The 15,100-nt window shown below is 39.0% G+C and overlaps 1 protein-coding gene across 1 annotated transcript; it reads right to left on the reverse strand.

Moving 5' to 3' along the window:
- Positions 1 to 7,669: 7,669 nt before the first annotated feature.
- LOC139124245 (coagulation factor XIII B chain-like) lies at positions 7,670 to 14,153 on the reverse strand. The gene is made up of 11 exons (XM_070690383.1): positions 14,079 to 14,153; positions 12,963 to 12,995; positions 12,659 to 12,720; positions 12,075 to 12,251; positions 11,624 to 11,791; positions 10,230 to 10,274; positions 9,848 to 9,883; positions 9,465 to 9,500; positions 9,092 to 9,136; positions 8,778 to 8,865; positions 7,670 to 8,199 (listed from the first exon to the last, which is right to left on the reverse strand). Exons 2-10 carry the CDS (start codon positions 12,965 to 12,967, stop codon positions 8,789 to 8,791), a joined length of 651 nt encoding a protein of 216 aa, XP_070546484.1. The 5' UTR covers positions 12,968 to 12,995; positions 14,079 to 14,153; the 3' UTR covers positions 7,670 to 8,199; positions 8,778 to 8,788.
- Between the last annotated feature and the right edge of the window lie 947 nt (positions 14,154 to 15,100).

Consider the following 15,100-nt stretch of genomic DNA (forward strand, 5'->3'; position numbering starts at 1 on the left):
AAATTTAGTATGGTCCCCTGCCCCATTTCCAACGCTGGCTGCGCTGCTCACGAGAATATATATGAGCTAATATTTCAGAGAGAATTTAGATTGTATATTAATGAGCACAGGCACATGACAAGATCATGTGATCAGCAATCTGTACAGTGGCAAGGGCGGATTAAGACGACAAGACACCGAACGTTGACGTTATTTGCATGGCTTCACATTTGAGTCTCCGACTCTGTTGTTCTATGATGGCATTCAGTGGTGAAAGGACGATTAATGTCTATGATTTTTTCTCAGACGTGATCTGGTGATCATGGTTACCGACTATCTATGTCTCTTTTCGTATGTATGTAACCATGAGCTACTGTCAACGTAGCTAATGCACCGTAGGTACGATTCTGTGCGGACCTCTGTGTACATGTTCCAATCACTACGATATCCTCCAACATAAACAAGGGAAGTATAGGTCAATGAAAGAAAGTTCTCGGTGGATACTTTTGGTGTCTGCACGCACGCTAGTCCGCTCTGTGCGGTGGTACTATAATAGGGCTACGGCGGAGTCATAGCTGAGCACACTTGACTCATACCGGCCGTAAGACTAATTATCTTACCATCATGCATCGGTTGATACCATGACAGAAAATATCTTCAGGTAAATACTAGTAGTAATCTCCGAGGTTTGATTTTACGGCCACGTGTACGTTAGTACATTGAATTCTCTTTTAACACCATGGTTATTCATTCACTACGATTATGGAGCTAGGAGCGGACACTGCATGAAAACCCGATAATACTTACTGTATTAACATGGATTATTGCCTGTATTTTAGCTGAAGAGTGCATATACAGATGAATACAGTCAAGAATCCATTTTTTGTATTCAGCAAGCCTGTATTCATGTGAATTCATGTGAATTCACGTGTATTATACTATAATACAGGCAACTCATTAAAGTGAATTTATCTGAATTATTGGGTTTTCATGCAGTGGGAGCTATAGAACCCCATGCTATACGGCAAGCATTGTGAAATGCCTTGGTCATTAAATGCTCACTATGTTTCGAATGTCGTTTTAAAGTGGTATGCCGGGTCTGTATCGTCATCTTTGTTTGATGCACACTAGTCTTGTAATTGAAGGAGAATTTGTGAAAGCATCAAATTTGTCTTGCTTTATTCGGAATCGTAACTGTCTTACAAAGAGTAATCTTAATTCAATGCCCACACATGGGGGTTGTCAACCTGATGCAATGGCCATTGCCCAGATTTCAAATATATAGGAGTTCAGAGTTAAATACCGAAATACAAAGTTCATTAAATATGCAAATGAACCCTTCATTAACGTCACACTACAAGATGCTTTACACTACTGTTAGATATCTCTCGCATCAGTATCGGCAGCAGGTTTCATCAAATTTGGTGCATTTATTTCTGAGTTATTTGACTAATTACAAAACGTCATAAAATATGCAAATGAGCAATTTTTTTACGTAACACTGCCCATTGCTTCTCAGTACAATTAGATATTAATGGGCGAGTTCAAGTTATTGTAAACAATTGTGCGATCAAGACCCTTTATGGAGTCAAATTTAGTCTGGTCCCCTGCCCCTTTTCCATCACTGGCTGCGCTGCTCACGAAAATCGATATGGGATAATATTTCAGTAAGAATATAGATTGCATATTAATGAGCACAGGCACAAGACAAGATCTTGTGATCAGCACATCAGTATAGTGGCAAGGGCGGATTAAGACGACAAAACACCGAACGTTGAAGTTATTTGCATGGCTTCAAATTTGAGTCTCCGACTCTGTTGTTCTTTAATCGCATTTAGTGGCGAAAGAACGATTAATGTCTATGATTTTTTGTCAGACGTGATCTGGTGATCATGGTGACGAACAATGTATCTCTCTTTTCGTATGTATGTAACCAGGAGCTACTGTCAACGTAGCTAATACACCGTAGGTACGATTCTGTGCGGACCTCTGTGTACATGTTCCATTCATTACGTTATCCACCAACACAAACGAGGGAAATATAGGTAAATGAAAGAAAGTTCTTGGTGTATACTTTTGGCGTTTGCACGCACGCTGGTCCGCTCTGTGCGGTGGCACTATAATAGGGCTACGGCGGAGTCATAGCTGAGCACACTTGACTCATACAGGCCGTAGGACTAATTAGCTTACCATCATGCATCGGTTGATACCATGACAGAAAATATCTTCAGGTAAATACTAGTAGTAATCTCCGAGGTTTGATTTTACGGCCACGTGTACGTTAGTACATTGAATTCTCTTTTAACACCATGGTTATTCATTCACTACGATTATGGAGCTAGGAGCGGAGCTATAGCACCCCCATGCTATACGGCAAGCATTGTGAAATGCCTTGGTCATTAAATGCTCACTATGTTTCGAATGTCGTTTTAAAGTGGTATGCCGGGTCTGCATAGTTTTCGTTGTATGATGCAGATTAGTCTTGTATTTGAAGAAGAATTTGTGAAAGCCTCAAATATGTCTTGCTTTATTCGGAAACGTAACTGTCTTACAAAGAGTAATCTTAATTCAATGCCCACACATGGGGGTTGTCAACCTGATGCAATGACCGTTGCCCAGATTTCAAATATATAGGAGTTCAGAGTTAAATACTGAAATACAAAGTTCATTAAATATGCAAATGAACCCTTCATTAACTTCACACTACAAGATGCTTTACACTACTGTTAGATATCTCTCGCATCAGTATCTGCAGCAGATTTCATCAAATTTGGTGCATTTATTTCTGAGTTATTTGACTAATTACAAAACGTCATAAAATATGCAAATGAGCAATTTTTTTACTTGACACTGCCCAGTGCTTCTCAGTACAATTAGATATTAATGGGCGAGTTCAAGTTATTGTAAACAATTGTGCGATCCAGACCCTTTATGGAGTAACATTTAGTCTGGTCCCCTGCCCCATTTCCACCGTAGGCTGCGCTGCTCACGAGAATCGATATGGGCTAATATTTCAGTAAGAATTTAGATTGCATATTAATGAGCACAGGCACATGACAAGATCATGTGATCAGCACATCAGTATAGTGGCAAGGGTGGATTAAGATAACAAAACACCGAACGTTGAAGTTATTTGCATGGCTTCAAATTTAAGTCTCCGACCCTGTTGTTCTATGATGGTATTTAGTGGTGAAAAGACGATTAATGTCTATGATTTTTTCTCTCTCGTGATCTGGTGATCATGGTGACCGACTATCTATGTCTTTTTTCGTATGTATGTAACCATGAGCTATTGTCAAAGTAGCTAATGCACCGTAGGTACGATTCTGTGCGGACCTCTGTGTACATGGTCCATTCCCTACGTTATCCTCAAACACAAACGTTGGAAATATACGTCAATGAAAGAAAGTTCTCGGTGGATAAATTTTTGCGTCTGCATGCACGCTAGTCCGCTCTGTGCGGTGGGACAATAATAGGGCAACGGCGGAGTCATAGCCGAGCACACTTGACTCATACCGGCCGTAGGACAAATTAGCTTACCACCATGCATCGGTTGATACCATGACAGAAAATTTCTTCAGGTAAATACTCATAGTAACCTCTGTGGGTTTTATTTTACGAAAACGTGTACGTTAGTCAATTGAATTCTCTTCTATCGCAATGGTTATTCGTTCGCTATGATCATGGAGCTAGAAGCGGAACTAAAGCACCCCCATGCTATACGGCAAGCATTATGAAATGCCTTGGTCATTACATGCTCACTGTGTTTCGAATGTCGTTACAAACTGGTATGCCGGGTCTGCATAGTTTTCCTTGTTTGATGCACATTAGTCTTGTATTTGAAGGAAAATTTGTAAAAGCATCAAATTTGTCTTGCTTTATTCGGAATCGTAACTGTCTTACAAAGAGTAATCTGAATTCACTGCCCACACATGGGGGTTGTCAACCTGATGCAATGGCCATTGCCCAGATTTCAAATATATATGAGTTCTGAGTGAAATACCAAAATACAAAGTTAATTAAATATACAAATGAACCCTTAATTAACTTCACACTACTAGATGCTTCACACCAATGTTAGATATTTGTCGTATCAGCATCTGCAGCAGATTTCATCAAATTTGGTGCATTTATTTCTGAGTTATGTAACTAATTACAAAACGTCATAAAATATGCAAATGGAATGTTTTTACCTGACACTGCCCAATGCTTCTCAGTACATTTAGATATTAATGGGCGAGTTCAAGTTATTGTAAATAATTGTGCGATCCAGACCCTTTATGGAGTCAAATTTAGTCAGGTCCCCTGCACCATTTCAACCGCTGGCTGCGCTGCTCACGAGAATCGATAAGGGCTAATATTTCTGTAAGAGTTTAGATTGCATATTAATGAGCACAGGCACATGACAAGATCATGTAATCAGCACATAAGTATAGTGGCAAGGGCGGATTAAGACGACAAAACACGGAACGTTGAAGCTATTTGCATGGCTTCACATTTAAGTCTCCGACTCTGTTGTTCTATGATGGCATTTAGTGGTGAAATGACGATTAATGTCTATGATTTTTTCTCTCTCGTGATCTGGTGATCATGGTGACCGACAATCTATGTCTCTTTTCGTATGTATTTAACCATGAGCTACTGTCAACGTAGCTAATGCACCATAGGTACGATTCTGTGCGGACCTCTGTGTACATGTTCCATTCACTACGTTATCCTCCTACACAAACGAGGGAAATATAGGTCAATGAAAAAATGTCCTCGGTGGATTCTTTGGCGTCTGCACGCAAGCTAGTCCGCTCTGTGTGGTGGGACTTTAATAGGGCTACGGCGGAGTCATAGCTGAGCACACTTGACTCATACCGGCCGTAAGACTAATTATCTTACCATCATGCATCGGTTGATACCATGACAGAAAATATCTTCAGGTAAATACTAGTAGTAATCTCCGAGGTTTGATTTTACGGCCACGTGTATGTAGCCCATTGAGTTCTCTTCTAACGCCGTGATTATTCGCTCATGGAGCTGGGGGCGGAGCTATAGAACCCCATGCTATACGGCAAGCATTGTGAAATGCCTTGGTCATTAAATGCTCACTATGTTTCGAATGTCGTTTTAAAGTGGTATGCCGGGTCTGTATCGTCATCTTTGTTTGATGCACACTAGTCTTGTAATTGAAGGATAATTTGTGAAAGCATCAATTTGTCTTGCTTTATTCGGAATCGTAACTGTCTTACAAAGAGTAATCTTAATTCAATGCCCACACATGAGGGTTGTCAACCTGATGCAATGGCCATTGCCCAGATTTCAAATATATATGAGTTCAGAGTTATATACCAAAATACAAAGTTCATTAAATATGCAAATGAACCTTTCATTAACTTCACACTACTTGATGCTTTACAATACTGTTAGATATTTCTCGCATCAGTATCGGCAGCAGATTTCATCAAATTTGGTGCATTATTTCTGAGTTATTTGACTAATCACAAAACGTCATAAAATATGCAAATGAGCAATTTTCTTACTTGACACTGCCCAATGCTTCTCAGTACAATAATATATTAATGGGCGAGTTCAAGGTATTGTAAACAATTGTGCGATCAAAACCCTTTATGGAGTCAAATTTAGTCAGGTCCCCTGCCCCTTTTCCACCGCTGGCTGCGCTGCTCACGAGAATCGATATGGGATAATATTTTAGTAAGAAGTTAGATAGCCTATTAATGAGCACAGGCACATGACAAGATCATGTGATCAGCACATCAGTATAGTGGCAAGGGCGGATTAAGACAACAAAACACCAAACGTTGAAGTTATTTGCATGGCTTCACATTTAAGTCTCCGACCCTGTTGTTCTATGATGGCATATAGTGGTGAAATGACGATTACTGTCTATGATTTTTTCTCAGACGTGATCTGGTGATCATGGTGACCGACTATCTAACTCTCTTTTCGTATGTATGTAACCATGAGCTACTGTCAACGTAGCTAATGCACCATAGGTACGATTCTGTGCGGACCTCTGTGTACATGTTCCATTCACTACGTTATCCTCCTACACAAACGAGGGAAATATAGGTCAATGAATCGGTGGATACTTTTGGCGTCTGCACGCACGCTAGTCCGCTCTGTGCGGTGGAACTATAATAGGGCTACAGCGGAGTCATAGCCGAGCACACTTGACTCATACCGGCCGTAGGACTAATTAGAGTATCCATCGGGCATCGGTTGATACCATGACAGAAAATTTCTTCAGGTAAATACTAGTAGTAACCTCCGTGGTTTGATTTTACGGCCACGTGTACGTTAGTCCATCGAGTTCTCTTCTACCGCCATTGTTAAGTCGCTCGCCACGATCAAGGAGCTGGGAGCGGAGCTATAGGAACCCATGTTATAGGCAAACATTGTGAAATACCTTGGTAATTACATACTCACTGTGTTTCGAATGTCGTTACAAACTGGTATGCCGGGTCTGCATAGTTTTCCTTGTTTGATGCACATTAGTCTTGTATTTGAAGGAAAATTTGTGAAAGCATAAAATTTGTCTTGCTTTATTCGGAATCGTAACTGCCTTACAAAGAGTAATCTTAATTCACTGCCCACACATGGGGGTTGTCAACCTGATGTAATAGCCATTCCCTAGATTTCCAATAAATATGATTGCCTGTGTAAAAAAGGAAAAGAAAACTGATGGATTTTTATAGACGTGATGGGTATAGCCGATTAAATTCACTTTTAATTCTCTTACTCTGTACTTCTATAATTGCCCTTTCATACGTAACACACTATCCTTTCTTTCACATGTTCGGCAGCGACTCAAATATAAGTGACTTTTCCGTTTTTCACGCCATGTCGACATAGAATTCTTGTTTCAGGAAACCATGGAGGTTAAATTACTCCATGGGCAAATGGAATCTAAAGCCGGGCACAGCGCAAATAACAATGAGCAATAACAATGGCCCATACCTGATCCTATTTTCTTGAGCAGCGCAGCCAGCGGTAGAAATGGGGCAGGGGACCTGATAACGTACAGGGGACCAGACAACACTTGTCGGGTTCTGTGACCCATTTCTATCGCTGGCTGCGCTGCTAGCGAAAATAGGGTCAGGTGTGGGCTAATATTTCAGTCAAAATTTTGACTGTCGTCTGACAAGATCATATGATCAGCACATCTATGAATGGCATGCTCTTATATTATTTGAAAAAAACATCGAATGTTGATCAAGATGAACGGTGATTGGAGTCTCCGAATCTGTTCTTCTATGATGGTATTTATGATTTTTTCGCAGACGTGATCTGGTGACCATGGTGACTGGCCATCTATCCCTCCTTGTTCCATTTAATGTTGTGATTGATTATGATCTTTGTACAAATTACAATGCACGATTCAGCTGAAAAGTTACGATGTTTACGATATTATTCATATTCGCGGGCACATAAATAAACCATTGTTGCGTATTTGTGGTCGGTCGTATGGTTCAGCATTACCGATTAAAATGCAACGGACAGGGCAAAATAACGCACTATAAGTTTCAAAACGAGCCCACTCAAGATGTAAAAAGAGACGAACAATTTAATATTCAGTCAGAGTATAAATCTGATGGAACATTCGTCTGTAAACCAAAATTCATTTCCTTGTGCATCACTAACATTTTAAGAAAAAAATGATCGATTCAACTTGGTCAAATTAGAGCTTAAGCCATTCTTTATTCTATCAAATATGAAATCATTAACATGATATAATGAGAGAGCCTGACTGAATGATCAACACGTCACAATATTTCCTAATTAATTAGTTAATAAGTCCTATTTGAACAAATACCATGATGCAATACAAACAATATCTAGACAATTTGAATTGCAATTTTTCGTCACAGGTGTTTAATAAGCAGTTGTAAGGCCTCAGTATTAAAACGATCCACGATGCCGATACAAATAATTGCGCGGCTGTACACTTCTTCAACTTGCATTATGCGGGAAATCTGGAAAGTTATTCCAAGCTAAAATGCTTTGAAAACATATATAAGAGACCGACGTAAATCTCAAGTACGGAGTCATTCTACAAACTAAGGGATCCTTGACTTGAAGATTCCTCGTTTTACGTCATCCACAGCACTGTCAAAAATCCACAAAGGTAATCATGTTGATAGCTTTAAAACCCGCAACATTTATACTGATGTACTTTTTAAGATAAAGTGTATTTGCGTACGCTGCCAGAATCTGTAAAAGAAAGTAATATGAGACTCAGATCAACAGTAATTACCTTTTTTATTGAACGAGTTTGGTAAACTTGTCTTACTAGTCGTAGATTTATAGTGCATCTACTTTAAAGGTATACAGTCACCTGTAATCTAAATATGCCCATATATGGTCAAAGGGGCATTCCATGGTATTCAAAATGCCCATGCGAGGGTGCTGTCTCTAAAAAGCGGCCACCCGCTTTAAATCTGTGATTGGTTTGATTTTCTCTTTCCATGGTATCTGTGGCAAAATTGGAACAGGTGACAGTATACCCTTAATCTTAAATTATAAAACAACAATGTGCGATTCATGACATTTACAGAAAAAAAGGTAAAGAAACTCTTCGAGAGTGTAAAACAAATATCAAGATGTGATAAAAAAATTAAGACAAAATCGGTATCCCTATACTAAGTACTCGAAATCCTACATCAGATAAAATGTATGCATTTTCTAAACTGCTCAATTCTTGTTTATTGCTACAATCTTTTCTCGCTGGCTTCAAGCTTTTGAAGGTAGGCACTTCAAGAAAAGAGAGATACAGTGAGTAAAATACGTACGTCGAACCTTCCTAACTGCTGAATAGGGCCAAGATAACAGCAGGAATCATGAAATAGCCAAACACTGGAACTCCGGCACCACTTTCACCTGAGCATGAAATAAATATGAATGTGGATTTAATTTATATTTAATCATTCCGATGAGTCTTCAACGAATGTATGAATTCGTCATATTTGTAAAATACGCAATTTTCTGTCCAAGCTTTCTTGTAAAAGTTGATTCCGACGAAGCACCAGACAGCAATCAAACCATCCGAACTATTGATTTCCATTAATACTGTAACGACACAATTGCTAAAAGCAACGAAACCTACCTAAATCAGCCCCAGTTGCTGTGGCTTTGATGGTAGCTGTCCCCCCTGAAAAAATACAACAGGTAAATTGGATCGAATAAGTACAAATAACAAAATGTTACACATCACATGCTGACTGCGTGTAGCGGTTCACCAAAACTTGTCACATGACGAGAGAAAAACTACTTTTTATCAATATTAAGTTAGAAAAAGTAACGCCAGAGGCTATTATTTCAACGATATATTCGTCATATTTATAAAATACGCAATTTTCTATCGATGCTTTGCTTTAAAAGTTGATTCCAACGAAGCACCAGACAGCCTTCAAACCATCCGAACTATTGATTTCCATTATTACTGTAATGACTCAATTGATAAAAGCAACGAAACCTACCTGAATCAGCCCCAGTTGTTGCGGCTTTAGTGGTAGCTGTCCCCCATGAAAAAATACGACAGACAAATTGGATCGAATAAGTACAAATTATATATTGTAACACATCACATGGTGACTGCGTGTAGCAGTTCACCAAAACTTGTCACATGACGAGAAAAAAACTACTTCTTATCAATATTAAGTTGGAAAAAGTAACGCCAGAGGCTATTATTTCAACGATATTTCCATATGAATTCGTCATATTTGTAAAATACGCAATTTTCTGTCGATGCTTTGTTTTAAAAGTTGATTCCGACGAGGCACCAGACAGCTTTCAAACCATCCGAACTATTGATTTCCATTATTACTGTAATGACACAATTGCTAAAAGCAACAAAACCTACCTGAATCAGCCCCAGTTGTTGCGGCTTTAGTGGTAGCTGTCCCCCATGAAAAAATACGACAGACAAATTGGATCGAATAAGTACAAATTATATATTGTAACACATCACATGGTGATTGCGTCTAGCAGTTCACCAAAACTTTTATCATGACGAGAAAAAAATACGCCTACACAATGCTTAGTTGGAAAAAGTAACGCCAGAGGCTATTATTTCAACGATATTTCCATAAGAATTCGTCATATTTGTAAAATACGCAATTTTCTAAGGATACTTTGTTTTAAAAGTTGATTACGACGAAGCACCAGACAGCATTCAAACTATCCGAACTATTGATTTCCATTATTACAGTAATGACACAATTGCTGAAAGCAACAAAACCTACCTGAATCAGCCTCAGTTGTTGCGGCTTTAGTGGTAGATGTCTCCGCTAAAAAAAATACGACAGATAAATTTGATCGAATAGGTACAAATTATATATTGTAACACATCACATTCTTATTGTGTGTAGCGGTTCACCAAAACTTGTCACGTGACGAGAAAAAAATACGTGTAATCCCTGATATTTCCATATGGAGATAGTTTTCAAACAATTGTTCGATCAGTCTGCAGATTTGAAGCAATGGTGGATGATTAGAGTACAAAAAGTGCCAGGGATGAGTGACGAGCCTGTGAACATTAAGACATTACTATTTAGGAATTGAAGGAATTCACTGAAAACAAAAAGTGAAAACAGGGACGTTAAGGCTTACGTTGCATGCTAGCGGCACTTTCTGCTCCTTTGTGAAGAAATTGGCACTACCAGTACCATTTTTGAGTATAGCCCAGTAAATTTCACAAGATGTATTGATACTGTCCCTGTATACAGGAGCACATCAAAAGCAACAACATCGAATAGCATAAGCATAGGGTGTGTTATAAAAAACCTATAACGCGTCTCTATTCGGGTTATATCGTCAGTTTATTACCCATCATGGCCATGCATTATACAACAAATCGCTATACACTCGGCCTACGGCCCCCTGGGAATACCGATGTGTTTCTGGTAACGCTTGGCCGCTAAACGAGCCCTATAGTCCTGAAGACCAGGTCATGGGTGTTCACTACGGAAGAGCTCATGCTCACGTCTCACGGCTTTGCATAATTTGGAAGCCCACTGTCGGTACTTTGCGCCTCGAAATTGAAACTCTAGGACCTACACTTGTGTTCAAACTTTTTACAGGAAACTGTAAACCACTTTCCTTCGCAAGGAAAAAAGAATAAATATCAGGGTTTACTGTTGAAATTTTGACACTAGGGGAAAAAATACCCACTAGTTACTCCTGACATACAAAATGGCCGTCACAGTGTTTTATATCTTGGGGCAAAAAATTTAACTTTTCATTTGAAAAAATATATTCTGGTGAATATCATAATTCGAAATGACCCCCCAACACCCTCGTGTAGAAGACGAGATATGATTCTATTAGAGTTTGGGAATCAGATTATCTGTCGCCGAGGCGCATTCTGTCTTAATAGAACTGCCAATAGTGTAGTGTTTATTTCGACTTCAGATTTTATGCATATATTTATACGTTTACCATTGGAAATATCAGGGCGAAATTTCTAGTGTCAGCATTGGAAGACCAACTCAACACAAAAACCACGTTACTTTTGATTGATTCGTCGCGATCGTACCTCACTACGGTACAAGTCTTAACAATTCTCAATCTTTCACAAGAAGATGAAAATACGCAGCATGTCATTTTGGTCAACAAGTCAAATATTATCAAGTCTCACCGACACAAGTTGGGACGGAGTTATCCCATGAACCAAGTGAGCAGGTCAGTTCTGCAGAACCTCTCAATGTGTAACCATCATTACAAGTGTAAGTCACTGTTTCGCCATGAAAGAAAAATCCAGTCTTCTCGCCGTTTTCCGTGTCACCAGGATCAGTACAGTCGGCCGCTGTAGAAATAAATGAATATCGACAAGTAAAGGGACGTATCTCTGGAGATGTCAACTACAGTACATGAAAAATTTGGCATTATTTTTGAATCAGAATGATTGATACTGAAGCGAGTTATTTAATGCACTTGCAATGGAGGAATCGGCTGCAAGATTTTCAAAAACACATTTTACGATTCAGGAGGTTCTTAATTATATCGGACTTTGAATCGATGTTTTCAGATAAGTCCGGTTTAGAAATGTCGGCACTAGGATGCAAATTTGTAAAAAAAAGTATCCTTACGTTCGCATCTTGGTACAGTGGTTAAATATCCGTTTCTACAGGTTATAATACCTGAGCCTGTGAGTACCAACCCAGTCGGACACTCAACCGCGACGGTGGCAGATTCTGCCAAAGTTGGCGGTGGAGGGTCACCAGCCCATTGTAGATGCCCTGTAAGAGTTGGTGCTGTGCATTGACCTGACAAAATAGAAACAGAAGTAAAGAGAATCAAAATGTATTCCACATATTCTCACGGAAAACGGAGAATGGAGATATATTTAATGAGAGTCGATCAAGAATACTACAAGGTGGCCTGCAGGGACATTGTAGAAACATAAAAAGGGAGAGCTACTAGGTGAAATAAGCACATGGATATATGGCATTGTGCTGAAGACAGAAATACCCCTCTAAGTGTTTTGCGCACGATTGCTTATGCTGAATTAACTGGGTCAATTGTTGCTAGATTGATTGCACTTCTGTAAGACACTTTCAAATGTCAACTCTGAAGTTTAGTAGCTCTTTACTCATTATTTTATTTCAAGTGGTTTAATTGAGGGATTGTAGGGATCGTTGGGATTAGTTCAAGATAAGAAAGAATATCTTACCTTCGGTTCCGTCAAAATTCAAGTACAGGAAGATGGTCAAAAGTAGCAACGATATTTTAGGTCTGTGAGAAAAATATATTTTCGTAATATGAAACCAACTAGAAAAACGATAACATATATTGCTTTCAACGAATAAATGTGATTATGCTACTTTAATCTTTTTCAGCGATATTTGATATAAAGAATATTCAAAATCTAAGGAGCATGTCATAGTAGGTGTTGCGGAACTTTCAAAAAACCTATAGAAACGCAGCTATTGCTCGAGCTGGAGTTGCCTAACGTTAAAAGTGCTTTATTGACTAACCTCATCTTGTGAAGACGGGGTTACAGCGGTTACCTTGGAAAAAAAACGTATCAAACGATTTGTAAACACAGACCTCTATGATTAATAAGTGTAATACGCTATATTATCTGTTAATTGTGAAATCATAGTTGAGGAGGCATTCCGCGATCATGTATTGTGTTGCGAAGGCTCAGGCTAAAAAGACGAATGTGTATGTTTACAATGTTATGTTGGATTGTTGAAGATTATTTGAATATGGTAATTGGCCGTTTCTTCAAGACAAATTCGCATGGGCAGACAAAATTCGGCAACACTCCATCTCAGTCCGAACACAGCACAACACAGCTTACAATTGCGTTATACCAAAACAAGTCAGGCTAAATGCATAATTCAAGTGCCAATTCCAACAGAAAGAGTCAGACATGAGTACGTTGACTACCTACTGTAGCCGTGACCCGAATATTTGAGTAGCGTGTCATTCAAGGTCTTTCAGGGGACGTCGTTAAGCCAGCGTACCCGCTCATACTTCTCAACGTTACGAAGAAAGAAAATTCGTTGGTTGATTATTGTCAGTTTGCTGATGTATCCAACATTTCTTTTCAACTTATCCAAATCTATTTTATGCAGCTTACTTCAGAGAAAAAGCACAAGATTTATGATTTAAAAGTTTTCATCGCTTAGAATTCGGTAAGCTGTTCTTAGAAATGAGCAGTGTCTATAAATATGCAATTACTGATATTCTTATTTCTGGATACATGCATTTATCTTAGAATTTAGCTATATCTCCGCTTTGAGCACGAATGCATAGAGTAGTTCATATTTACAGTGACAAATCTTGACAACACACGGTTTCGGCGACAGATAGCTTTCTAACGATGTGATTGCCTCTCGACCAGTTGCTGTATGTTTTAAGATGGTGACACCGTTCTTACTCCATGAGCTTCAAAGCAAGCCCCCACAAGCGGCAGAATAGAGAAGCATTATACATCTGTCACCGAGGAATATTCGACCTACATAGTGAGCTGGGATAATCACTGGAGGAAAGTAATCATTTTCCACAGTTTTTCAATTTCCCTTATTCAGAGATACTTTCCAAACTGTTGAGTAAAACCATAGACTATCATTCTAAAGGCTTACCTGCAAGTTACTGGACAGTACTTGATGTTTTCAGGAGTAGCTTCGGTCGGCCTCGCCCTATGAGCTAATGGTATGAACACTGCATGGACCTATACTTTATACACTTTGCATGGCATCAAGTGAAACTTTTGCAGTTAGTCATTGGTCGAAAAGAAGTAGACCATGAATGCGCGATTTTCATTGGCTGAAAATTTATGTAAATAATAAGGGAGCTTGGCCGTCTTCCAGTGAACAGCTTTTCAATATTCATCAATACTGAGTGAAGTGTCTATGTCAATTTGTCTCATTTATTATGTACAATAGTCTGATACCTAACAATGCCATTTTCTTTGCAACAAAATGTTTTCAATGGAAGAATATTCAGTGGACATGAACGCGTTGCCAACACAGTATGAATCAAGCCATCTCCGTTCAGGGCCACAAATCATTACTTAATAACACCCTGCTATCTAGGGATGTTATCTTCTGTATTTAAGTCAGTGGATATGGTAGAAACCTGCCCAGGTTGCCTAGAGACCTAGCAATCATACAGCTTGAATTTTGAGTGGTCTTATATCAACCCTCTTCTGACATCTGTCCAAAGAACAGTTGTTATTTTCCCATTGACATGAAGCCCACGCATGACTAACCTTTACAATTTTGATTCTTGTCTTATATTTCAACTGCGTTCGGGGTCAGTCGTGTCGTGAGAATCGTCTCGAAATTTTCATGGGTGAATTGCATCTTGTTGACTTTGTTCGTCACGCGAACCAGACAGTTCTACCGCTACAAATAATGTACAAACTTAGAAAAAATATTACCAGGCGATTTCGTTAATCAAGTTTCAGATTACTATCGAAGGAACACATTTTAAAAAATAATATATTGTTAATCCGCACTTTTTTAATGATCCCTTTTTCAAGGGAGGATACAACAACCTAAGCGCTTCAACTGAGCAGTGATATTAGATGTAATTGCTGGGAAAATATCGTCTTTCATTTTAACACCTTTCGATATCTAGCGCACAAAGATTACCCCCATAG

Source organism: Ptychodera flava (assembly GCF_041260155.1).
Source record: "Ptychodera flava strain L36383 chromosome 23 unlocalized genomic scaffold, AS_Pfla_20210202 Scaffold_23__1_contigs__length_28996876_pilon, whole genome shotgun sequence".
Taxonomy (NCBI): Eukaryota; Metazoa; Hemichordata; class Enteropneusta; family Ptychoderidae; genus Ptychodera; species Ptychodera flava.